Here is a 19324-nt window from a genome sequence, read left to right as displayed (position 1 = left end):
AATGTAAATGTTGCCTTTAGCAACAATATTACTATAAAGAATATCTTAATCAGGAATTCACCAGAAAATTCTCTTGGTTGTATCTATAAAGTTCCTTGTGGAAACTGTGATGAATTTTATGTTGGTCAGACTGGTAAGGATCTTTCTCTTAGACTTAAGCAACATAAATATAGTATAAGAACGGGACAAGAATCAAATGCCTTGTTTAATCATGTTAAAAACTATGATCATTGTATTGACTGGAGTAACGCCATCTCAGTTATTAACTCTAACTCTATTACCAAGAGAAATATCATTGAATCTTCTATTATTGAATACACAAAGAATTATAATCTTAATATTAGTGATGGTCTGTACAAATTAGATAACTTTATTGTTGATAAGATTTGTAAAATGCTAAGTTTATGAACGCTCGTTGTATGTTTTGGACAATCACATGTTTACCAAATGGCGTCCTAGCTTCGTCTCTTCGATGTATATCAACTGACTGTTATATTCCTCTCCTGTGTCTCCCCTGATGATGTGATTATTACACGAAAGTGCACTTGGGAACTTTTCGTGTTTCATTTTCCCCGTGGACTCATAGAATATCTTGATCACGCGCAAAATTGTGATCCTTTGGTAAAGTGTGTGAAAGAAGAAAGTTAAGAGTAAATGTGAATAAGAGCAAGGTTATTAGGTACAGTAGGGTTGAGGGTCAAGTCAATTGGGAGGTGAGTTTGAATGGAGAAAAACTGGAGGAAGTGAAGTGTTTTAGATATCTGGGAGTGGATCTGGCAGCGGATGGAACCATGGAAGCGGAAGTGGATCATAGGGTGGGGGAGGGGGCGAAAATTCTGGGAGCCTTGAAGAATGTGTGGAAGTCGAGAACATTATCTCGGAAAGCAAAAATGGGTATGTTTGAAGGAATAGTGGTTCCAACAATGTTGTATGGTTGCGAGGCGTGGACTATGGATAGAGTTGTGCGCAGGAGGATGGATGTGCTGGAAATGAGATGTTTGAGGACAATGTGTGGTGTGAGGTGGTTTGATCGAGTAAGTAACGTAAGGGTAAGAGAGATGTGTGGAAATAAAAAGAGCGTGGTTGAGAGAGCAGAAGAGGGTGTTTTGAAATGGTTTGGTCACATGTAGAGAATGAGTGAGGAAAGATTGACCAAGAGGATATATGTGTCGGAGGTGGAGGGAACGAGGAGAAGAGGGAGACCAAATTGGAGGTGGAAAGATGGAGTGAAAAAGATTTTGTGTGATCGGGGCCTGAACATGCAGGAGGGTGAAAGGAGGGCAAAGAATGGAGTGAATTGGATCGATGTGGTATACCGGGGTTGACGTGCTGTCAGTGGATTGAATCAAGGGATGTGTATGGGGGTGGGTTGGGCCATTTCTTTCGTCTGTTTCCTTGCGCTACCTCGCAAACGCGGGAGACAGCGACAAAGCAAAAAAAAAAAAAAAAAAAAAGAATATATATATATATATATATATATATATATATATATATATATATATATATATATATATCATTTATATTTATCTATTTTGCTTTGTCGCTGTCTCCCGCGTCACCGAGGTGGCGCGAGGAAACAGACGAAAGAATGGCCCAAGTCGCCCACATACACATGTATATACATACACGTCCACACACGCAAATATACATACCTATACATCTCAATGTACACATATATATACACACACAGACATATACATATATACACATGTACATAATTCATACTTTCTGCCTTTATTCATTCCCATCGCCACCTAGCTACACATGGAATAACAACCCCCTCCCCCCTCATGTGTGCGAGGTAGCGCTAGGAAAAGACAACAAAGGCTCTAGCTGTCATGTAGTAATGCACCGAAACCACAGCTCCCTTTCCACATCCAGGCCCCACAGAACTTTCCATGGTTTACCCCAGACGCTTCACATACCATGGTTTAATCCATTGACAGCACGTCTTCCCCGGTATACCACATCGTTCCAATTCACTCTATTCCTTGCACGCCTTTCACCCTCCTGCATGTTCAGGCCCCGATCACTCAAAATCTTTTTCACTCCATCTTTCCACCTCCAATTTGGTCTCCCACTTCTCCTCGTTCCCTCCACCTCTGACACATATATCCTCTTTGTCAATCTTTCCTCTCATTCTCTCCATGTGACCAAAGCATTTCAAAACACCCTCTTCTGCTCTCTCAACCATACTCTTTTTTATTTCCACACATCTCTCTTACCCTTACATTACTTACTCGATCAAACCACCTCACACCACATATTGTCCTCAAACATCTCATTTCCAGCACATCCACCCTCCTACGCACAACTCTATCCATAGCCCACGCCTCGCAGCCATACAACATTGTTGGAACCACTATTCCTTCAAACATACCCATTTTTGCTTTCGGAGATAATGTTCTCGACTTCCAAACATTCTCCAAGGCTCCCAGAATTTTCTCCCCCTCCCCCATCCTATGATTCACTTCCGCTTTCATGGTTCCATCCGCTGCCAGTTCCACTCCCAGATATCTAAAACACTTTACTTCCTCCAGTTTCTCTCCATTCAAACTTACCTCCCAATTGACTTGACCCTCAACCCTACTGTACCTAATAACCTTGCTCTTATTCACATTTACTATTAACTCTCTTCTTTCACACACTTTACCAAACTCAGTCACCAGCTTCTGCAGTTTCTCACATGAATCAGCCACCAGCGCTGCATCATCAGCGAACAACTGACTCACTTCCCAAGCTCTCTCATCCACAACAGACTGCATACTTGCCCCTCTTTCCAAAACTCTTGCATTCACCTCCCTAACAACCCCATCCATAAACAAATTAAACAACCATGGAGACATCACACACCCCTGCCGCAAACCTACATTCACTGAGAACCAATCACTTTCCTCTCTTCCTACACGTACACATCTGGGGTATATATATATATATATATATATATATATATATATATATATATATATATATATATATATATATATATATATATATTCAATGTCTTATTTTTTCTTAAAAGGTGAAGATAAATGTGTACCAAAGGTGGCCAATGATAGTAACCATAACAGAAATAAAGGTGTAGTAAAAATTGGGTGTAGTGAATACGAGGGTTGCGAAAACTGCCTCTGAAGTGAAATATGGTTCTTTGTCGGTGTAGTGAAATAAGAGTTTGGGTGTGTCCCTTTGCAGTGACCACTGTGTCTCCTGCAGTGTCCCTTTGCAGAGACCGCTGTACCCCTCTGCAGGGACCAGTGTGTCTCTCTGTAGTCACCACTGTGTCCCTCTGCAGTGACCACTGTGTCCCTGTGCAGTGACCACTGTGTCCCTGTGCAGTGACCATTGTGTCCCTCTGCAGTGACCACTGTGTCCCTGTGCAGTGACCATTGTGTCCCTGTGCAGTGACCACTGTGTCCCTCTGCAGTGACCATTGTGTCCCTCTGCAGTGACCACTGTGTCCCTGTGCAGTGACCATTGTGTCCCTGTGCAGTGACCACTGTGTCCCTGTGCAGTGACCATTGTGTCCCTCTGCAGTGACCACTGTGTCCCTGTGCAGTGACCATTGTGTCCCTCTGCAGTGACCATTGTGTCCCTGTGCAGTGACCACTGTGTCCCTCTGCAGTGACCACTGTGTCCCTGTGCAGTGACCATTGTGACCCTGTGCAGTGACCATTGTGTCCCTGTGCAGTGACCATTGTGTCCCTGTGCAGTGACCACTGTGTCCCTCTGCAGTGACCACTGTGTCCCTCTGCAGTGACCATTGTGACCCTGTGCAGTGACCACTGTGTCCCTGTGCAGTGACCATTGTGTCCCTCTGCAGTGACCACTGTGTCCCTCTGCAGTGACCATTGTGTCCCTCAGCAGTGACCATTGTGTCCCTCTGCAGTGACCATTGTGTCCCTCTGCAGTGACCACTGTGTCCCTCTACAGCGACCATTGTGTCCCTCTGCAGTGACCATTGTGTCCCTCAGCAGTGACCATTGTGTCCCTCTGCAGTGACCACTGTGTCCCTCTGCAGTGACCACTGTGTCCCTCTACAGCGACCATTGTGTCCCTCCGCAGTGACCACTGTGTCCCTCTGCAGTGACCACTGTGTCCCTCTGCAGTGACCACTGTGTCCCTCTACAGCGACCATTGTGTCCCTCCGCAGTGACCACTGTGTCCCTCCGCAGTGACCACTGTGTCCCTCTGCAGTGACCATTGTGTCCCTCAGCAGTGACCATTGTGTCCCTCTGCAGTGACCATTGTGTCCCTCTGCAGTTACCACTCTCTCTCTCTCTCTCTCTCTCTCTCTCTCTCTCTCTCTCTGCAGTGACCAGTGCGGTAAGGGATCGTAGCTTGATACAAGACATACAATATTTGATCACAAATGCTCGAGTTTCGTGTTTTAATCTTTTCCCGTAAAATCACTACGTTTATAAATGCGTTAGAAGTGTGCCACAGGGCTTGGGTAAAATGCAAAACATACCACAGTTTGGTGCCTTTGACCTGACCATATGGGTCAGGTCAAAGGGTAGCTGGCTTCGCCGATGGTGTAGTGATGACGAGGGCACAATGAAGATGGGTTCTGACCTGACCCACAAAGGGTCACGCCAGGAGTCAGTGTTGCTGAAGTTCGATAAGGGTATGGGTGGTGAATATGGCCTGTGCTGAGGTTAGATAAGGGTGTGGGTGGTGAATATGGCCTGTGCTGAGGTTAGATAAGGGTGTGGGTGGTGAATATGGCCTGTGCTGAGGTTAGATAAGGGTGTGGGTGGTGAATATGGCCTGTGCTGAGGTTAGATAAGGGTGTGGGTGGTGAATATGGCCTGTGCTGAGGTTAGATAAGGGTGTGGGTGGTGAATATGGCCTGTGCTGAGGTTAGATAAGGGTGTGGGTGGTGAATATGGCCTGTGCTGAGGTTAGATAAGGGTGTGGGTGGTGAATATGGCCTGTGCTGAGGTTAGATAAGAGTGTGGGTGGTGAATATGGCCTATGCTGAGGTTAGATAAGAGTGTGGGTGGTGAATATGGCCTGTGCTGAGGTTAGATAAGGGTGTGGGTGGTGAATATGGCCTGTGCTGAGGTTAGATAAGGGTGTGGGTGGTGAATATGGCCTGTGCTGAGGTTAGATAAGGGTGTGGGTGGTGAATATGGCCTGTGCTGAGGTTAGATAAGGGTGTGGGTGGTAAATATGGCCTGTGCTGAGGTTAGATAAGGGTGTGGGTGGTGAATATGGCCTGTGCTGAGGTTAGATAAGGGTGTGGGTGGTGAATATGGCCTGTGCTGAGGTTAGATAAGGGTGTGGGTGGTAAATATGGCCTGTGCTGAGGTTAGATAAGGGTGTGGGTGGTGAATATGGCCTGTGCTGAGGTTAGATAAGAGTGTGGGTGGTGAATATGGCCTGTGCTGAGGTTAGATAAGGGTGTGGGTGGTGAATATGGCCTGTGCTGAGGTTAGATAAGGGTGTGGGTGGTGAATATGGCCTGTGCTGAGGTTAGATAAGGGTGTGGGTGGTGAATATGGCCTGTGCTGAGGTTAGATAAGGGTGTGGGTGGTGAATATGGCCTGTGCTGAGGTTAGATAAGGGTGTGGGTGGTGAATATGGCCTGTGCTGAGGTTAGATAAGGGTGTGGGTGGTGAATATGGCCTGTGCTGAGGTTAGATAAGGGTGTGGGTGGTGAATATGGCCTCTGATTTCATGGTCAGAGTGCGCTGACTTTGCATGGAAGATGTAGGATAATCCAGACCAGCGTAGCCTACGCAGGGAGGAAGGCCCGTCGTGCTCAAGATGATGTGGAGATGAGGATGTTGTGAGGCGGGCCGTTGACTTCAACCATACGGCCACCAACACAAGTGAGGCGGGTCGTTGACTTCAACCATACGGCCACCAACACAAGTGAGGTGGGCCGTTGACTTCAACCATACGGCCACCAACACAAGTGAGGCGGACCGTTGACTTCAACCATACGGCCACCAACACAAGTGAGGCGGGCCGTTGACTTCAACCATACGGCCACCAACACAAAACATAACAAGATATTTAACTTTGGGTTTTACCGATATAAATACCGCAAGAAATATGCCAGACAACTTAACCTCCCATGAACTGATTATTACAAAATCTGTAGAAAACTATACATCAACAGGGACAAAGTCTTGGAGTTAACACCACGTAATCTAATATCAATTATGATCAAATCAGTCCCAGTTAACCTTATTTAAATGAAGACTTGGGATTAACGTTATATCTAAGCTATGTATTACTAATTGTTGATCAAATCAGACCTAAGTTAACCCTATTCCAAACGCGTCAGTCTGGGCTACAGCTGGTAACTTATCTATAAGTAAGTACAGTAATCAATTGACTCTTGTTACTACCGTCCATATCAAAACAAGCAATACACTCACTCCAAAAGCCGTTCCATCTTTTACTTCAATCCCTCTTCATTCAACCTAAATTTCTTATTCATTTTTTGTTGTCTATTTCTGCAACTATTTGACTGTTACTTTCTCGCGTTCATTACAACACTATTCATAACTATATGCGAACTCTACCTTAAATCTAAGGTTATTCACGGGAGGCTTGGCGAACGGGATGTTTTGGTACGCGTACAGGATATTGCCGTTCACGGTTCTCTTCATGATGCCCGAGATCTTGCCTTCCTCTGTGGTGACCACCGGGGCATTCTGTGCTCCCACTCCGGCCAGTGACAACACCGCTGCCAACATCACTGCCAACATCTCCATCCTGGGCAAAAGTTGTAGACCATATTAATGACATTATATATATATATATATATATATATATATATATATATATATATATATATATATATATATATATATATATATATTTTTTTTTTTTTTGTCGCTGTCTCCCGCGTTTGCGAGGTAGCGCAAGGAAACAGACGAAAGAAGTGGCCCAACCCATCCCCATACACATGTATATACATACGTCCACACACGCAAATATACATACCTACACAGCTTTCCATGGTTTACCCCAGACGCTTCACATGCCTTGATTCAATCCACTGACAGCACGTCAACCCCGGCATACCACATCGATCCAATTCACTCTATTCCTTGCCCTCCTTTCACCCTCCTGCATGTTCAGGCCCCGATCACACAAAATCTTTTTCACTCCATCTTTCCACCTCCAATTTGGTCTCCCTCTTCTCCTCGTTCCCTCCACCTCCGACACATATATCCTCTTGGTCAATCTTTCCTCACTCATTCTCTCCATGTGCCCAAACATTTCAAAACACCCTCTTCTGCTCTCTCAACCACACTCTTTTTATTTCCACACATCTCTCTTACCCTTACGTTACTTACTCGATCAAACCACCTCACACCATACATTGTCCTCAAACATCTCATTTCCAGCACATCCATCCTCCTGCGCACAACTCTATCAATAGCCCACGCCTCGCAACCATACAGCATTGTTGGAACCACTATTCCTTCAAACATACCCATTTTTGCTTTCCGAGATAATGTTCTCGACTTCCACACATTCTTCAAGGCTCCCAGAATTTTCGCCCCCTCCCCCACCCTATGATCCACTTCCGCTTCCATGGTTCCATCCGCTGCCAGATCCACTCCCAGATATCTAAAACACTTCACTTCCTCCAGTTTTTCTCCATTCAAACTCACCTCCCAGTTGACTTGACCCTCAGCCCTACTGTACCTAATAACCTTGCTCTTATTCACATTTACTCTTAACTTTCTTCTTTCACACACTTTACCAAACTCAGTCACCAGCTTCTGCAGTTTCTCACATGAATCAGCCACCAGCGCTGTATCATCAGCGAACAACAACTGACTCACTTCCCAAGCCCTCTCATCCCCAACAGACTTCATACTTGCCCCTCTTTCCAAAACTCTTGCATTCACCTCCCTAACAACCCCATCCACAAACAAATTAAACAACCATGGAGACATCACACACCCCTGCCGCAAACCTACATTCACTGAGAACCAATCACTTTCCTCTCTTCCTACACGTACACATGCCTTACATCCTCGATAAAAACTTTTCACTGCTTCTAACAACTTGCCTCCCACACCATATATTCTTAATACCTTCCACAGAGCATCTCTATCAACTCTATCATATGCCTTCTCCAGATCCATAAATGCTACATACAAATCCATTTGCTTTTCTAAGTATTTCTCACATACATTCTTCAAAGGAAACACCTGATCCACACATCCTCTACCACTTCTGAAACCACACTGCTCTTCCCCAATCTGATGCTCTGTACATGCCTTCACCCTCTCAATCAATACCCTCCCATATAATTTACCAGGAATACTCAACAGACTTATACCTCTGTAATATATATATTATCCCTGGGGATAGGGGAGAAAAATTACTTCTCACGTATTCCCTGCGTGTCGTAGAAGGCGACTAAAAGGGAAGGGAGCGGGGGGGCTGGAAATCCTCCCCTATTTTTTTTTTTTCCTTTTTCCCAAAGAGGGAACAGAGAAGGGGGCCAGATGAGGATATTCCCTCAAAGGCCCAGTTCTCAGTTCTTAACGCTACCTCGCTAACGCGGGAAATGGCGAATAGTATGAAAGAATATATATATATATATATATATATATATATATATATATATATATATATATATATATATCTTTTCTTTCATCCTATTCGCCATTTCCCGCGTTAGCGAGGTAGCGTTAAGAACAGAGGACTGGGCCTTTGATGGAATATCCTCACCGGGCCCCATTCTCTGTTCCTTCTTTTGGAAAATTAAAAAAAAAGAAACGAGAGGGGAGGATTTCCAGCCACCCGCTCCCTCCCCTTTTAGTCGCCTTCTACGACACGCAGCGAATACGTGGGAAGTATTTTTTCTCCCCTATCCCCAGGGATATATATATATATATATATATATATATATATATATATATATATATATATATATATATATATATGAGAAGAAAGTTAAGAGAAAATGTGAGTAAGAGCAAGGTTATTAGGTACAGTAGGGTTGAGGGTCAAGTCAATTGGGAGGTAAGTTTGAATGGAGAAAAACTGGAGGAAGTAAAGTGTTTTAGATATCTGGGAGTGGATCTGGCAGCGGATGGAACCATGGAAGCGGAAGTGAATCATAGGGTGGGGGAGGGGGCGAAAATTCTGGGAGCCTTGAAGAATGTTTGGAAGTCGAGAACATTATCTCGGAAAGCAAAAATGGGTATGTTTGAAGGAATAGTGGTTCCAACAATGTTGTATGGTTGCGAGGCGTGGGCTATGGATAGAGTTGTGCGCAGGAGGATGGATGTGCTGGAAATGAGATGTTTGAGGACAATATGTGGTCTGAGGTGGTTTGATCGAGTAAGTAATGTAAGGGTGAGAGAGATGTATGGAAATAAAAAGAGTGTGGTTGAGAGAGCAGAAGAGGGTGTTTTGAAATGGTTTGGTCACATAGAGAGAATGAGTGAGGAAAGATTGACCAAGAGAATATATGTGTCAGAGGTGGAGGGAACGAGGAGAAGTGGGAGACCAAATTGGAGGTGGAAAGATGGAGTGAAAAAGATTTTGAGTGATCGGGGCCTGAACATGGAGGAGGGTGAAAGGCGTGCAAGGAATAGAGTGAATTGGAACGATGTGGTATACCGAGGTCGACGTGCTGTCAATGGATTGAACCAGGACATGTGAAGCGTCTGGGGTAAACCATGGAAAGTGTGTGGGGCCTGGATGTGGAAAGGGAGCTGTGGTTTCGGTGCATTATTACATGACAGCTAGAGACTGAGTGTGAACGAATGGGGCCTTTGGTGTCTTTCCTATCGCTACCTCGCACACATGAAGGGGAAGGGGGTTGTTATTCCGTGTGCGGCGAGGTGGCGATGGGAACAAATAAGGCAGACAGTATGAATTATGTACATGCGTATATATGTATATGTCTGTGTGTGTATATACATGTGTACATTGAGATGTATAGGTATGTATATTTGCGTGTGTGGACGTGTATGTATATACATGTGTATGTGGGCGGGTTGGGCCATTCTTTCGTCTGTTTCGTTGCGCTACCTCGCTAACGCGGGAGACAGCGACAAAGCAAAGTAATATAAGAAAAAAAAATAAATATATATATATATATATATATATACGAATAAAGTGTATATGAACGAGCACCTTCATAGAACATACAAACCTCCAACAGCCAGGATCGAACCTGGGACCCCTTGTGCAAGAGGCAGGCATGCTAACCGCTAGGCTAAGGGACTGTATAATAGGAAAAAACTATTCGAAATACTAAGTACTCGAATACCCTTCGTCTCACAATGGTGAGCAACGGGGTCTATCGGTTGTTTCCGAACAGAACACATAGCCAGCTGATAGCGTTTTACCGAACCTAACTGTACAACGCGGAGTTTTATGAATACGAATAAAGTGTATATGAACGCGCACCTTCATAGAACATACAAACCTATCAGCTGGCTATGTGTTCTATTCGGAAACAACCGATAGACCCCGTTGCTCACCATTGTGAGACGAAGGGTATTCGAGTACTTAGTATTTCGAATAGTTTTTTCCTATTATACAGTCCCTTAGCCTAGCGGTTAGCATGCCTGCCTCTTGCACAAGGGGTCCCAGGTTCGATCCTGGCTGTTGGAGGTTTGTATGATATATATATATATATATATACTTTTTTTTTCTTAAGAGTCCAAGGTGAAATGAAACGCTATAAGTTCCCAAGTGCACTTGCGTGTAATAATCACATCAGTGGAAATAAAAGAAATATGTCAGTTGACATACAACGAAGAGACGTTGCTAGGACGCTTAACGTCTCTTCATTGTATATCAACTGACTTCTGGTAAATGCATATGCATATAATCATCCACGCGGAAAAGAGAGAGAAAAGAGAGCAAAGTAATCGTTACGTGATAGTTAATGTTCAAGTGAGATTACCATGGGGGCTTATAAGCTATGGTTTATCAAACCCATTATTAAGAACATTAATGATCCAACTAGGCCAATGGACTGCCAAGCATACTGTGACCACTCACTTTCCTGTAGGCTAAGGACAGGCAGGCCGCGAATATTCTAACATTTAATATCCAATTCTAAAAAAAGAAAAACAGCTGTAGAAATGACATAGCATGCATCCTAACACACCTGCTAATACTAGCTAAAACATCCATAATTCACAAGACTTTGCGAAATTTAATGAACTTAAACACTTCAAAACAAGCAATGCACTGTAATTCCTGCCACACAGCATAATACTGACTACCGGCTCTTCTCAGTTTCTGATGTTAAAAGTTCACATAAGAGAGCATCAACTGGCTGCATATGTCCCTCTGGTCAGGTGGGTCTATACGTGCACGGAGAACCGGGCGTGCGGCAGTCCTCGCGGAGCGACGGCCCACGTTCCCCAGGTCCAGTCGGCCTGAACGTGCACCATTCACATGTAGCGCGATGCTGGGTCGGTTGGTTGGGTTTTGCGGACAGCGAGCGACCTATGAGGGAGGTCGTTAGACCTGCAACCCTTTTTAATGGTGATCATAAATCTATAGTCCCTATATTCTAATATCCTATACATCCTACGTTGCTTTGAATATCAACACACATATACATCTCTATTTTAGATAATGTAAATGTTATGAGAGAGAGAGAGAGAGAGAGAGAGAGAGAGAGAGAGAGAGAGAGAGAGAGAGAGAGAGAGAGAGAGAGAGAGAGAGAGGCGTTTGTGGATAGTGCACCAACGTGGCAGCTAAACACTACCCAGTGGTACAGCATCCACTGTTGCAGCTGCGATAAGGAAATGTGGAAGTGATAGTAAAGATTAGAGGCAGACCTTATCATCACATACACGTAAGAGTATATTGGCTAGGTCAAAGATTGTCATCAGCCCAACACCACAGCAGTACTAACCCCAGTGAAACAGCCACTCCACTCAGGGACTGCAGTGTGATGTGACAAGTTCAACCACCACACTACCACCTCAAGCAGCAGCAGCCACACCCCACGGCCACGACCGCCACGGGGGAGCCAATGCATCACCTTGTATCATCTTGTTTACTTCAGTTTCCTTCCTAAAATGAACTTATTTCTAATATTCTTACTGTCTTAAAGGGTCGTTTACCAAATGAAAATTCATTCTACTTTTATGGGAATATTCTCTTTTCATCTATTTCTATGTTCTGTGTATTTACTGCAGTGTATGATACTATGATTTATTAACAGAACCGTGTTGCATGTGGAGCATCTGGGAGGAAATGTGTTTTGTGTATAGGGTTGTAAGCGAGTTGCATACTCACAGTTGAAACATAAGCGGGCCAGCACGACCTCCTTCCGGTCTTCGGTTATGTCTGAAGAAAGTCGACCAGTTCATTACTTCTTGTTAAATATTATTGTTAATAGTCAGGCTGGTCCTCTGACTCTGCCGCCTAAGGAAAGGCATGACCCCAGCACCCCAGGGGAACGAATGAGATCCCCGAGTTCTGAAGCCGATTGAGCCAACATGTCTGCCTGCCGTAACCCAGCACAAATATCAAGATGATATCTTTTACACATGAATTTACTTCATCAACGATATTGCCCTGAATTTTATTCGCCTCTGTGAAGCCATAATTTATAGCTTTAACAGCTGATGACGAATCTAGCAAAATAACTGCCTTAACCTGACTGGATTTGATTACCTAATCTATGGCTTTATCAACAGCGGATAATTCCGCGCAAGAACCTGATGTATGGCTTGGTAACCGGTACCTGGGGACACATTCCACCGACCACACACTCGCACCCACACCTTCAGCCGTCTTGGAGCCACCGTCAGTGTAGAGGTGGACACAACACACATGCTCTATTATGACATTCCGAAAGCGTTGGTGTTGTGTACCCCACTCTGGCGCGTTCACTTTCTTCCCCGGGGACTATTTTGAGTTCGCTTTTACTCCCGTTTGCTCTCAGGGAGCCAGAACGTTCATGACCAGCGTGTGTCCAGTTCGTTCACTTTGAAAGCAGAGTTCTCAATGAGGGAGAGTATTCCGAGGGCCAGGGGCACGACGCCTCTGGTGACAAACTGTTCGTGCAGATGAATGAGGTGACAGACAGAGGTGTTGTACCTCCCGGCCATAAGAACACCACACTTCACAGCTAATATATCTCGACGCTGCCGGGGAGGAGGTACACATTGGCTTCCACTTCCAGCCATATAACTCTAGTACATGACGCGGCTCCAAGGCACATTCGCATACATTTATTCTGTAATACACCAGCCTCCCCAGAGTACTACGATCACTTGCCGAAGCATGCACATGGGAGCCTAGCCTAACTTGGATCTAATTAGGGACTTGTAGACCATTGATATTTTCTATCGGTTCCCCTAGAGGAACTCGAAAGATATTTGAGAATATTAAACCTTTTATTGCAATTTGTTGTCAAATACTCAATGTGGATTTTTCTAATTTCGGATTCTAAGGATCGGGTTGTCGTTCAATTTTAAGTGCGAATTTGGGATGATATTTAAACATGTAAACACAACCGCGACACTTGATGTGGCTGAAAGTTTAATACCCCGACTGTGGCGCCCAACGATGAACGGTCTCAAGCTGCTCAACTGACAATTGTGCATTATGGGAGGAGTGCCACACTGGGAGGAGTGCCACACTGGGAGGAGTACCACACACTGGGAGGAGTGCCACACTGGGAGGAGTGCCACACTGGGAGGAGTGCCACACTGGGAGGAGTGCCACACTGGGAGGAGTACCACACACTGGGAGGAGTGCCACACTGGGAGGAGTGCCACACTGGGAGGAGTACCACACTGGGAGGAGTACTACACACTGGGAGGAGTGCCACACACTGGGAGGAGTGCCACACTGGGAGGAGTACCACACTGGGAGGAGTGCCACACTGGGAGGAGTACTACACACTGGGAGGAGTGCCACACACTGGGAGGAGTGCCACACTGGGAGGAGTGCCACACTGGGAGGAGTGCCACACTGGGAGGAGTACCACACTGGGAGGAGTGCCACACACTGGGAGGAGTGCCACACTGGGAGGAGTGCCACACTGGGAGGAGTACCACACTGGGAGGAGTGCCACACTGGGAGGAGTGCCACACTGGGAGGAGTACCACACTGGAGGAGTGCCACACACTGGGAGGAGTACCACACTGGGAGGAGTGCCACACTGGGAGGAGTACCACACACTGGGAGGAGTACCACACTGGGAGGAGTACCACACTGGGAGGAGTGCCACACACTGGGAGGAGTACCACACTGGGAGGAGTACCACACTGGGAGGAGTGCCACACACTGGGAGGAGTACCACACTGGGAGGAGTACCACACTGGGAGGAGTGCCACACTGGGAGGAGTACCACACTGGGAGGAGTGCCACACACTGGGAGGAGTACCACACTGGGAGGAGTGCCACACTGGGAGGAGTGCCACACACTGGGAGGAGTACCACACACTGGGAGGAGTGCCACACTGGGAGGAGTGCCACACTGGGAGGAGTGCCACACTGGGAGGAGTGCCACACTGGGAGGAGTGCCACACTGGGAGGAGTGCCACACTGGGAGGAGTGCCACACTGGGAGGAGTGCCACACTGGGAGGAGTACCACACTGGGAGGAGTGCCACACTGGGAGGAGTAGCCACACACTGGGAGGAGTGCCACACTGGGAGGAGTGCCACACTGGGAGGAGTACCACACACTGGGAGGAGTACCACACTGGGAGGAGTGCCACACACTGGGAGGAGTGCCACACTGGAGGAGTACCACACTGGGAGGAGTACCACACTGGGAGGAGTGCCACACTGGGAGGAGTGCCACACACTGGGAGGAGTGCCACACTGGGAGGAGTGCCACACACTGGGAGGAGTACCACACACTGGGAGGAGTGCCACACTGGGAGGAGTGCCACACACTGGGAGGAGTGCCACACTGGGAGGAGTGCCACACTGGGAGGAGTACCACACACTGGGAGGAGTGCCACACTGGGAGGAGTGCCACACTGGGAGGAGTACCACACTGGGAGGAGTACCCACACTGGGAGGAGTACCACACTGGGAGGAGTACCACACACTGGGAGGAGTACCACACACTGGGAGGAGTGCCACACTGGGAGGAGTGCCACACCTGGGAGGAGTACCACACACTGGGAGGAGTGCCACACACTGGGAGGAGTGCCACACTGGGAGGAGTACCACACACTGGGAGGAGTACCACACTGGGAGGAGTGCCACACTGGGAGGAGTACCACACTGGGAGGAGTGCCACACTGGGAGGAGTACCACACTGGGAGGAGTACCACACACTGGGAGGAGTACCACACACTGGGAGGAGTACCACACTGGGAGGAGTGCCACACTGGGAGGAGTGCCACACTGGGAGGAGTGCCACACTGGGAGGAGTACCACACTGGGAGGAGTACCACACTGGGAGGAGTACCACACTGGGAGGAGTGCCACACTGGGAGGAGTACCACACTGGGAGGAGTGCCACACTGGGAGGAGTACCACACTGGGAGGAGTACCACACTGGGAGGAGTGCCACACTGGGAGGAGTACCACACTGGGAGGAGTACCACACTGGGAGGAGTACCACACTGGGAGGAGTACCACACTGGGAGGAGTGCCACACACTGGGAGGAGTACCCACACTGGGAGGAGTACCACACACTGGGAGGAGTACCACACTGGGAGGAGTGCCACACTGGGAGGAGTACCACACTGGGAGGAGTGCCACACTGGGAGGAGTGCCACACTGGGAGGAGTACCACACACTGGGAGGAGTGCCACACACTGGGAGGAGTGCCACACGGGAGGAGTGCCACACTGGGAGGAGTGCCACACTGGGAGGAGTACCACACACTGGGAGGAGTGCCACACGGAGGAGTACCACACTGGGAGGAGTGCCACACTGGGAGGAGTACCACACACTGGGAGGAGTGCCACACTGGGAGGAGTGCCACACTGGGAGGAGTACCACACACTGGGAGGAGTACCACACACTGGGAGGAGTGCCACACACTGGGAGGAGTGCCACACTGGGAGGAGTGCCACACTGGGAGGAGTGCCACACACTGGGAGGAGTACCACACTGGGAGGAGTACCACACACTGGGAGGAGTACCACACTGGGAGGAGTGCCACACTGGGAGGAGTACCACACTGGGAGGAGTACCACACTGGGAGGAGTGCCACACTGGGAGGAGTACCACACTGGGAGGAGTGCCACACTGGGAGGAGTGCCACACTGGGAGGAGTACCACACACTGGGAGGAGTGCCACACTGGGAGGAGTGCCACACTGGGAGGAGTGCCACACACTGTGAGGAGTGCCACACTGGGAGGAGTGCCACACACTGGGAGGAGTGCCACACTGGGAGGAGTGCCACACTGCACAATCGTCAGCATAAAGTGAGTACTTGAGGTTTCGAGGGACGGAAGCTGTAGACAGCTCTGCCTGGCGCTTGTGGTGCAGAAAGCGTGGATCGTAATTGGCTGAGCTGCTCGTTTGAGAATCTCCTGTGTTGATTATGTCCACCGGGTCGTCGATGACTTGATCTTGGCGGTGGATTTGCGGAGGAAGCCTGGCGGCTTGTATCTCGTTTCGATTTTATTGATTGTGGACCAAACCTGACGCGTTGGTGCGTTCCTGTTAGCATTGTACAATGTGATCTGGACGTCTCGAACGTGTCCGAATTCATGGCATTTTGCGCACGTCTTTGCGCACGTCACCCCCGTCCAAAAAGGGCCACGGACGCCTCACGAATGTCGACTCGTTTCGACCTGTTGCATTGACGAGCTATGTTTGTAAGGTCATGAAGAGAATGGTTGACAGACTACATTTTTTTTTTTAGAATTGAAATGTTTATCAAATGATCAACAGTCGTATGAGAGGCAGACTGGATCATTTACTACACCTAGAACTTTCTATCTTAAGTCATTTAAAGAAAAGTGCGTTTTTTGGTTGCTGCATCTTTAGATTTAGAAAAAAGCCTTCGACAAGACATGTCAAAAAGGAATTTTAAGCAAACTTTATGCTTTTGGCTTAAGAGGTTATTTACCCTAATTTATTAGAAACTTTTTCAATAAAAGAACCTGACAGCACTTAATGTCATTTCGGACACATTTGTCCAAGAGAATGAGGTGCCGCAAGGTAGCGTTCTTAGCCCAACATTATTTAATATTATGATTAATGATATTCTGTCTCCAAATATTATAATTACTGATATTCTGTCTCCAGCTTCCGTCCTGCGAGATCTCAAATGCTCGCTTTATGTTGATGATTGTGCACACTGGCACTCTTCGCCCTGGTGCACAATTTTCGGCTGAGCGGGTTCAAGCTACGCTTGAGTCTGTTCATCGTTGGGCGCTACCCAAAAAAAAGTATTGCAGTTATTCTTATCAACAAAATGAATATCCCGAATTTGCTTTCAACGTTAGACAACAACTTGATCCCATTTCGAAATACCGTATAATTCTTGGGCTTAAATTTTGGAAAGACTCAATTGGAAGTCATGTTGATTATTTAGTAATAAATTGCAGTGAAAGATTAAATATTCTTATACGTCTTTCGGGTTCATTTTGGGAGCTGAAGGAAAATCTTTATCAATGATTTATATGTCCCTGATTAGATCCAAGCTAGACCATGGCTCTCAGGTGTGTGCTTCGGCGAGCGAGTATACCCGGAGGAGGTTAGATGGGATACAGATGTTTGCGAATGCGTCTCGGAGCCCTAAACCTGGACCAGAATTCCACGATTGGAAGTTGAAGCCTACGTACCTCCTCTCCAGCTAAGACGTGAGATCCTGTCGTGGCAAAGCGGTATTCTGATGGCCAGGAGGAGCAACACAAATGCCTGTCGCCTCATTCTGGAATGTTTACAGTTCGTCAACAGAGGCGTCAGGCCTCTGGCCGTCACAATACACTTCCTCAGTGAGAACTCCGGTATTAAACTGAGTGAAGGACTCGCTGGTTAGACATTCCTTACCTCCCTGGGAAGATTCAAAGATCAACATTAAGACGGGCTGGCTTCCAGCCAAAAAGGCCAATGCATCTGAGAGCGAGATACACCAGCGTTTTCGTCGGGTCATCGTCCATCACTTGTGTTCACTTCGACACCGATGGCTCCACGACGGGTGAACGTGAGGGTGCAAGTGTGTGGTCAATGACGTGTGCCCTCAAGACACCGCTTGCCGAAGCATACATCTGTATTGTGCGCTGAATTGTTTGCTGTTGATCTGAGCCTTAGACTATATAATTCAAATCAAAATAAAGCGGCAATTTTTGTCAGATTCCCTTTTCTGCTCTTGATTCGCGTGACAGAGATATCATCTTGATCTGGGTGTCTGCTCATTGCTATATATACGGCAATGAGCAGGCAGACAGCTTGGCGAAGTCGACCTCAGTACTCGAGGAGGCCGTTCCAATCCCTCGGCAGTTTGGGTCCTGCCTTTCCCTTGGGTAAGAGAACAGAATTTCTTCCGTGGCAAAATTATTGGACCAGCCTGACGATGGACAATAGATCCAAAGAAGAAATAGTACACTGGCCGACTTCCTACATCACCTAATAGACAAGAGGAAGTCGTGCTGGTCCGCTTCAGACTAAACTGCACCAAAACCACCCGACTCCAACCATACATCGACGAGTCATCCCTGCCCATCTGTCCACCCACCTACAATCAATAGAAAAGGAAACTACAACAATATTTCAAAATAAAGTCTTGTTTTCAATATAAGAAACATCTTACAAGATGATCCCACAATGATACTGTTCGTCTTTCTCAAGGAAACACAATTAATCAAGATGATACATACAGTGGTGGAGGAGCGCTGGCTGGCCTGGTCCCCGGGGTGTGGTGACGGTTGGGAGGGGAGGAGCCCGGGGAGGTGTTTGTGGTGGGTGGGGACTCGCATGTCTTGGTGAGACCCATAAGTCTCCCTCACGTTGTTGTTTCTGCTAATGTGCCGGGCTACTGGAGGACTACCGATATGTATTAAAAAAAAATAAAATAAAATGATAATAAAAGAAATGAACTATCTTCTCGGAGGTGTTCATAAGGTATGCTACTGCAGGGGTGGACGACGCTGGGCGGTTACGTCGTTGCAATGATCATCCACCAGCACACACTTCATCCTTATGTATACACACATTTAGCTCTATGACGTCTTAGCTTTAGGGTTATAACCTTGAATAGTATATAGTAAAAAGGGTTGCAGGACTAATGACCTTCCTCATGGGTTACTGGCCTAACGTTAAGCCCAACCAACAACACCGTAACCGTTTGAACGGCTCTCGCCTGACCAACACCAACTTCCCTAGTCAGAGAGACAGACACACTGAGAGAGGCTAAAGTCGTCGACCCAGTTGCATG

At 47.0% G+C, this 19324-nt stretch overlaps 1 protein-coding gene across 1 annotated transcript in view; it reads right to left on the bottom strand.

The window, feature by feature from the left end:
* The window catches only part of LOC139753543 (esterase SG1-like), a 61298-nt gene that overhangs the window by 41621 nt on the left and 353 nt on the right, over nt 1-19324 (bottom strand). Inside the window, exon 2 of the mRNA XM_071670191.1 lies at nt 6537-6729. Coding sequence (XP_071526292.1) covers nt 6537-6729 — 193 coding nt within the window. The remainder of the gene's footprint in view (nt 1-6536; nt 6730-19324) is intronic.

This window comes from Panulirus ornatus, chromosome 14 (assembly GCF_036320965.1).
Source record: "Panulirus ornatus isolate Po-2019 chromosome 14, ASM3632096v1, whole genome shotgun sequence".
NCBI lineage: Eukaryota > Metazoa > Arthropoda > Malacostraca > Decapoda > Palinuridae > Panulirus > Panulirus ornatus.
The sequence above is the reverse complement of the archived record's forward strand: the minus strand, read 5'-3'. Positions and strand labels throughout refer to the sequence as shown.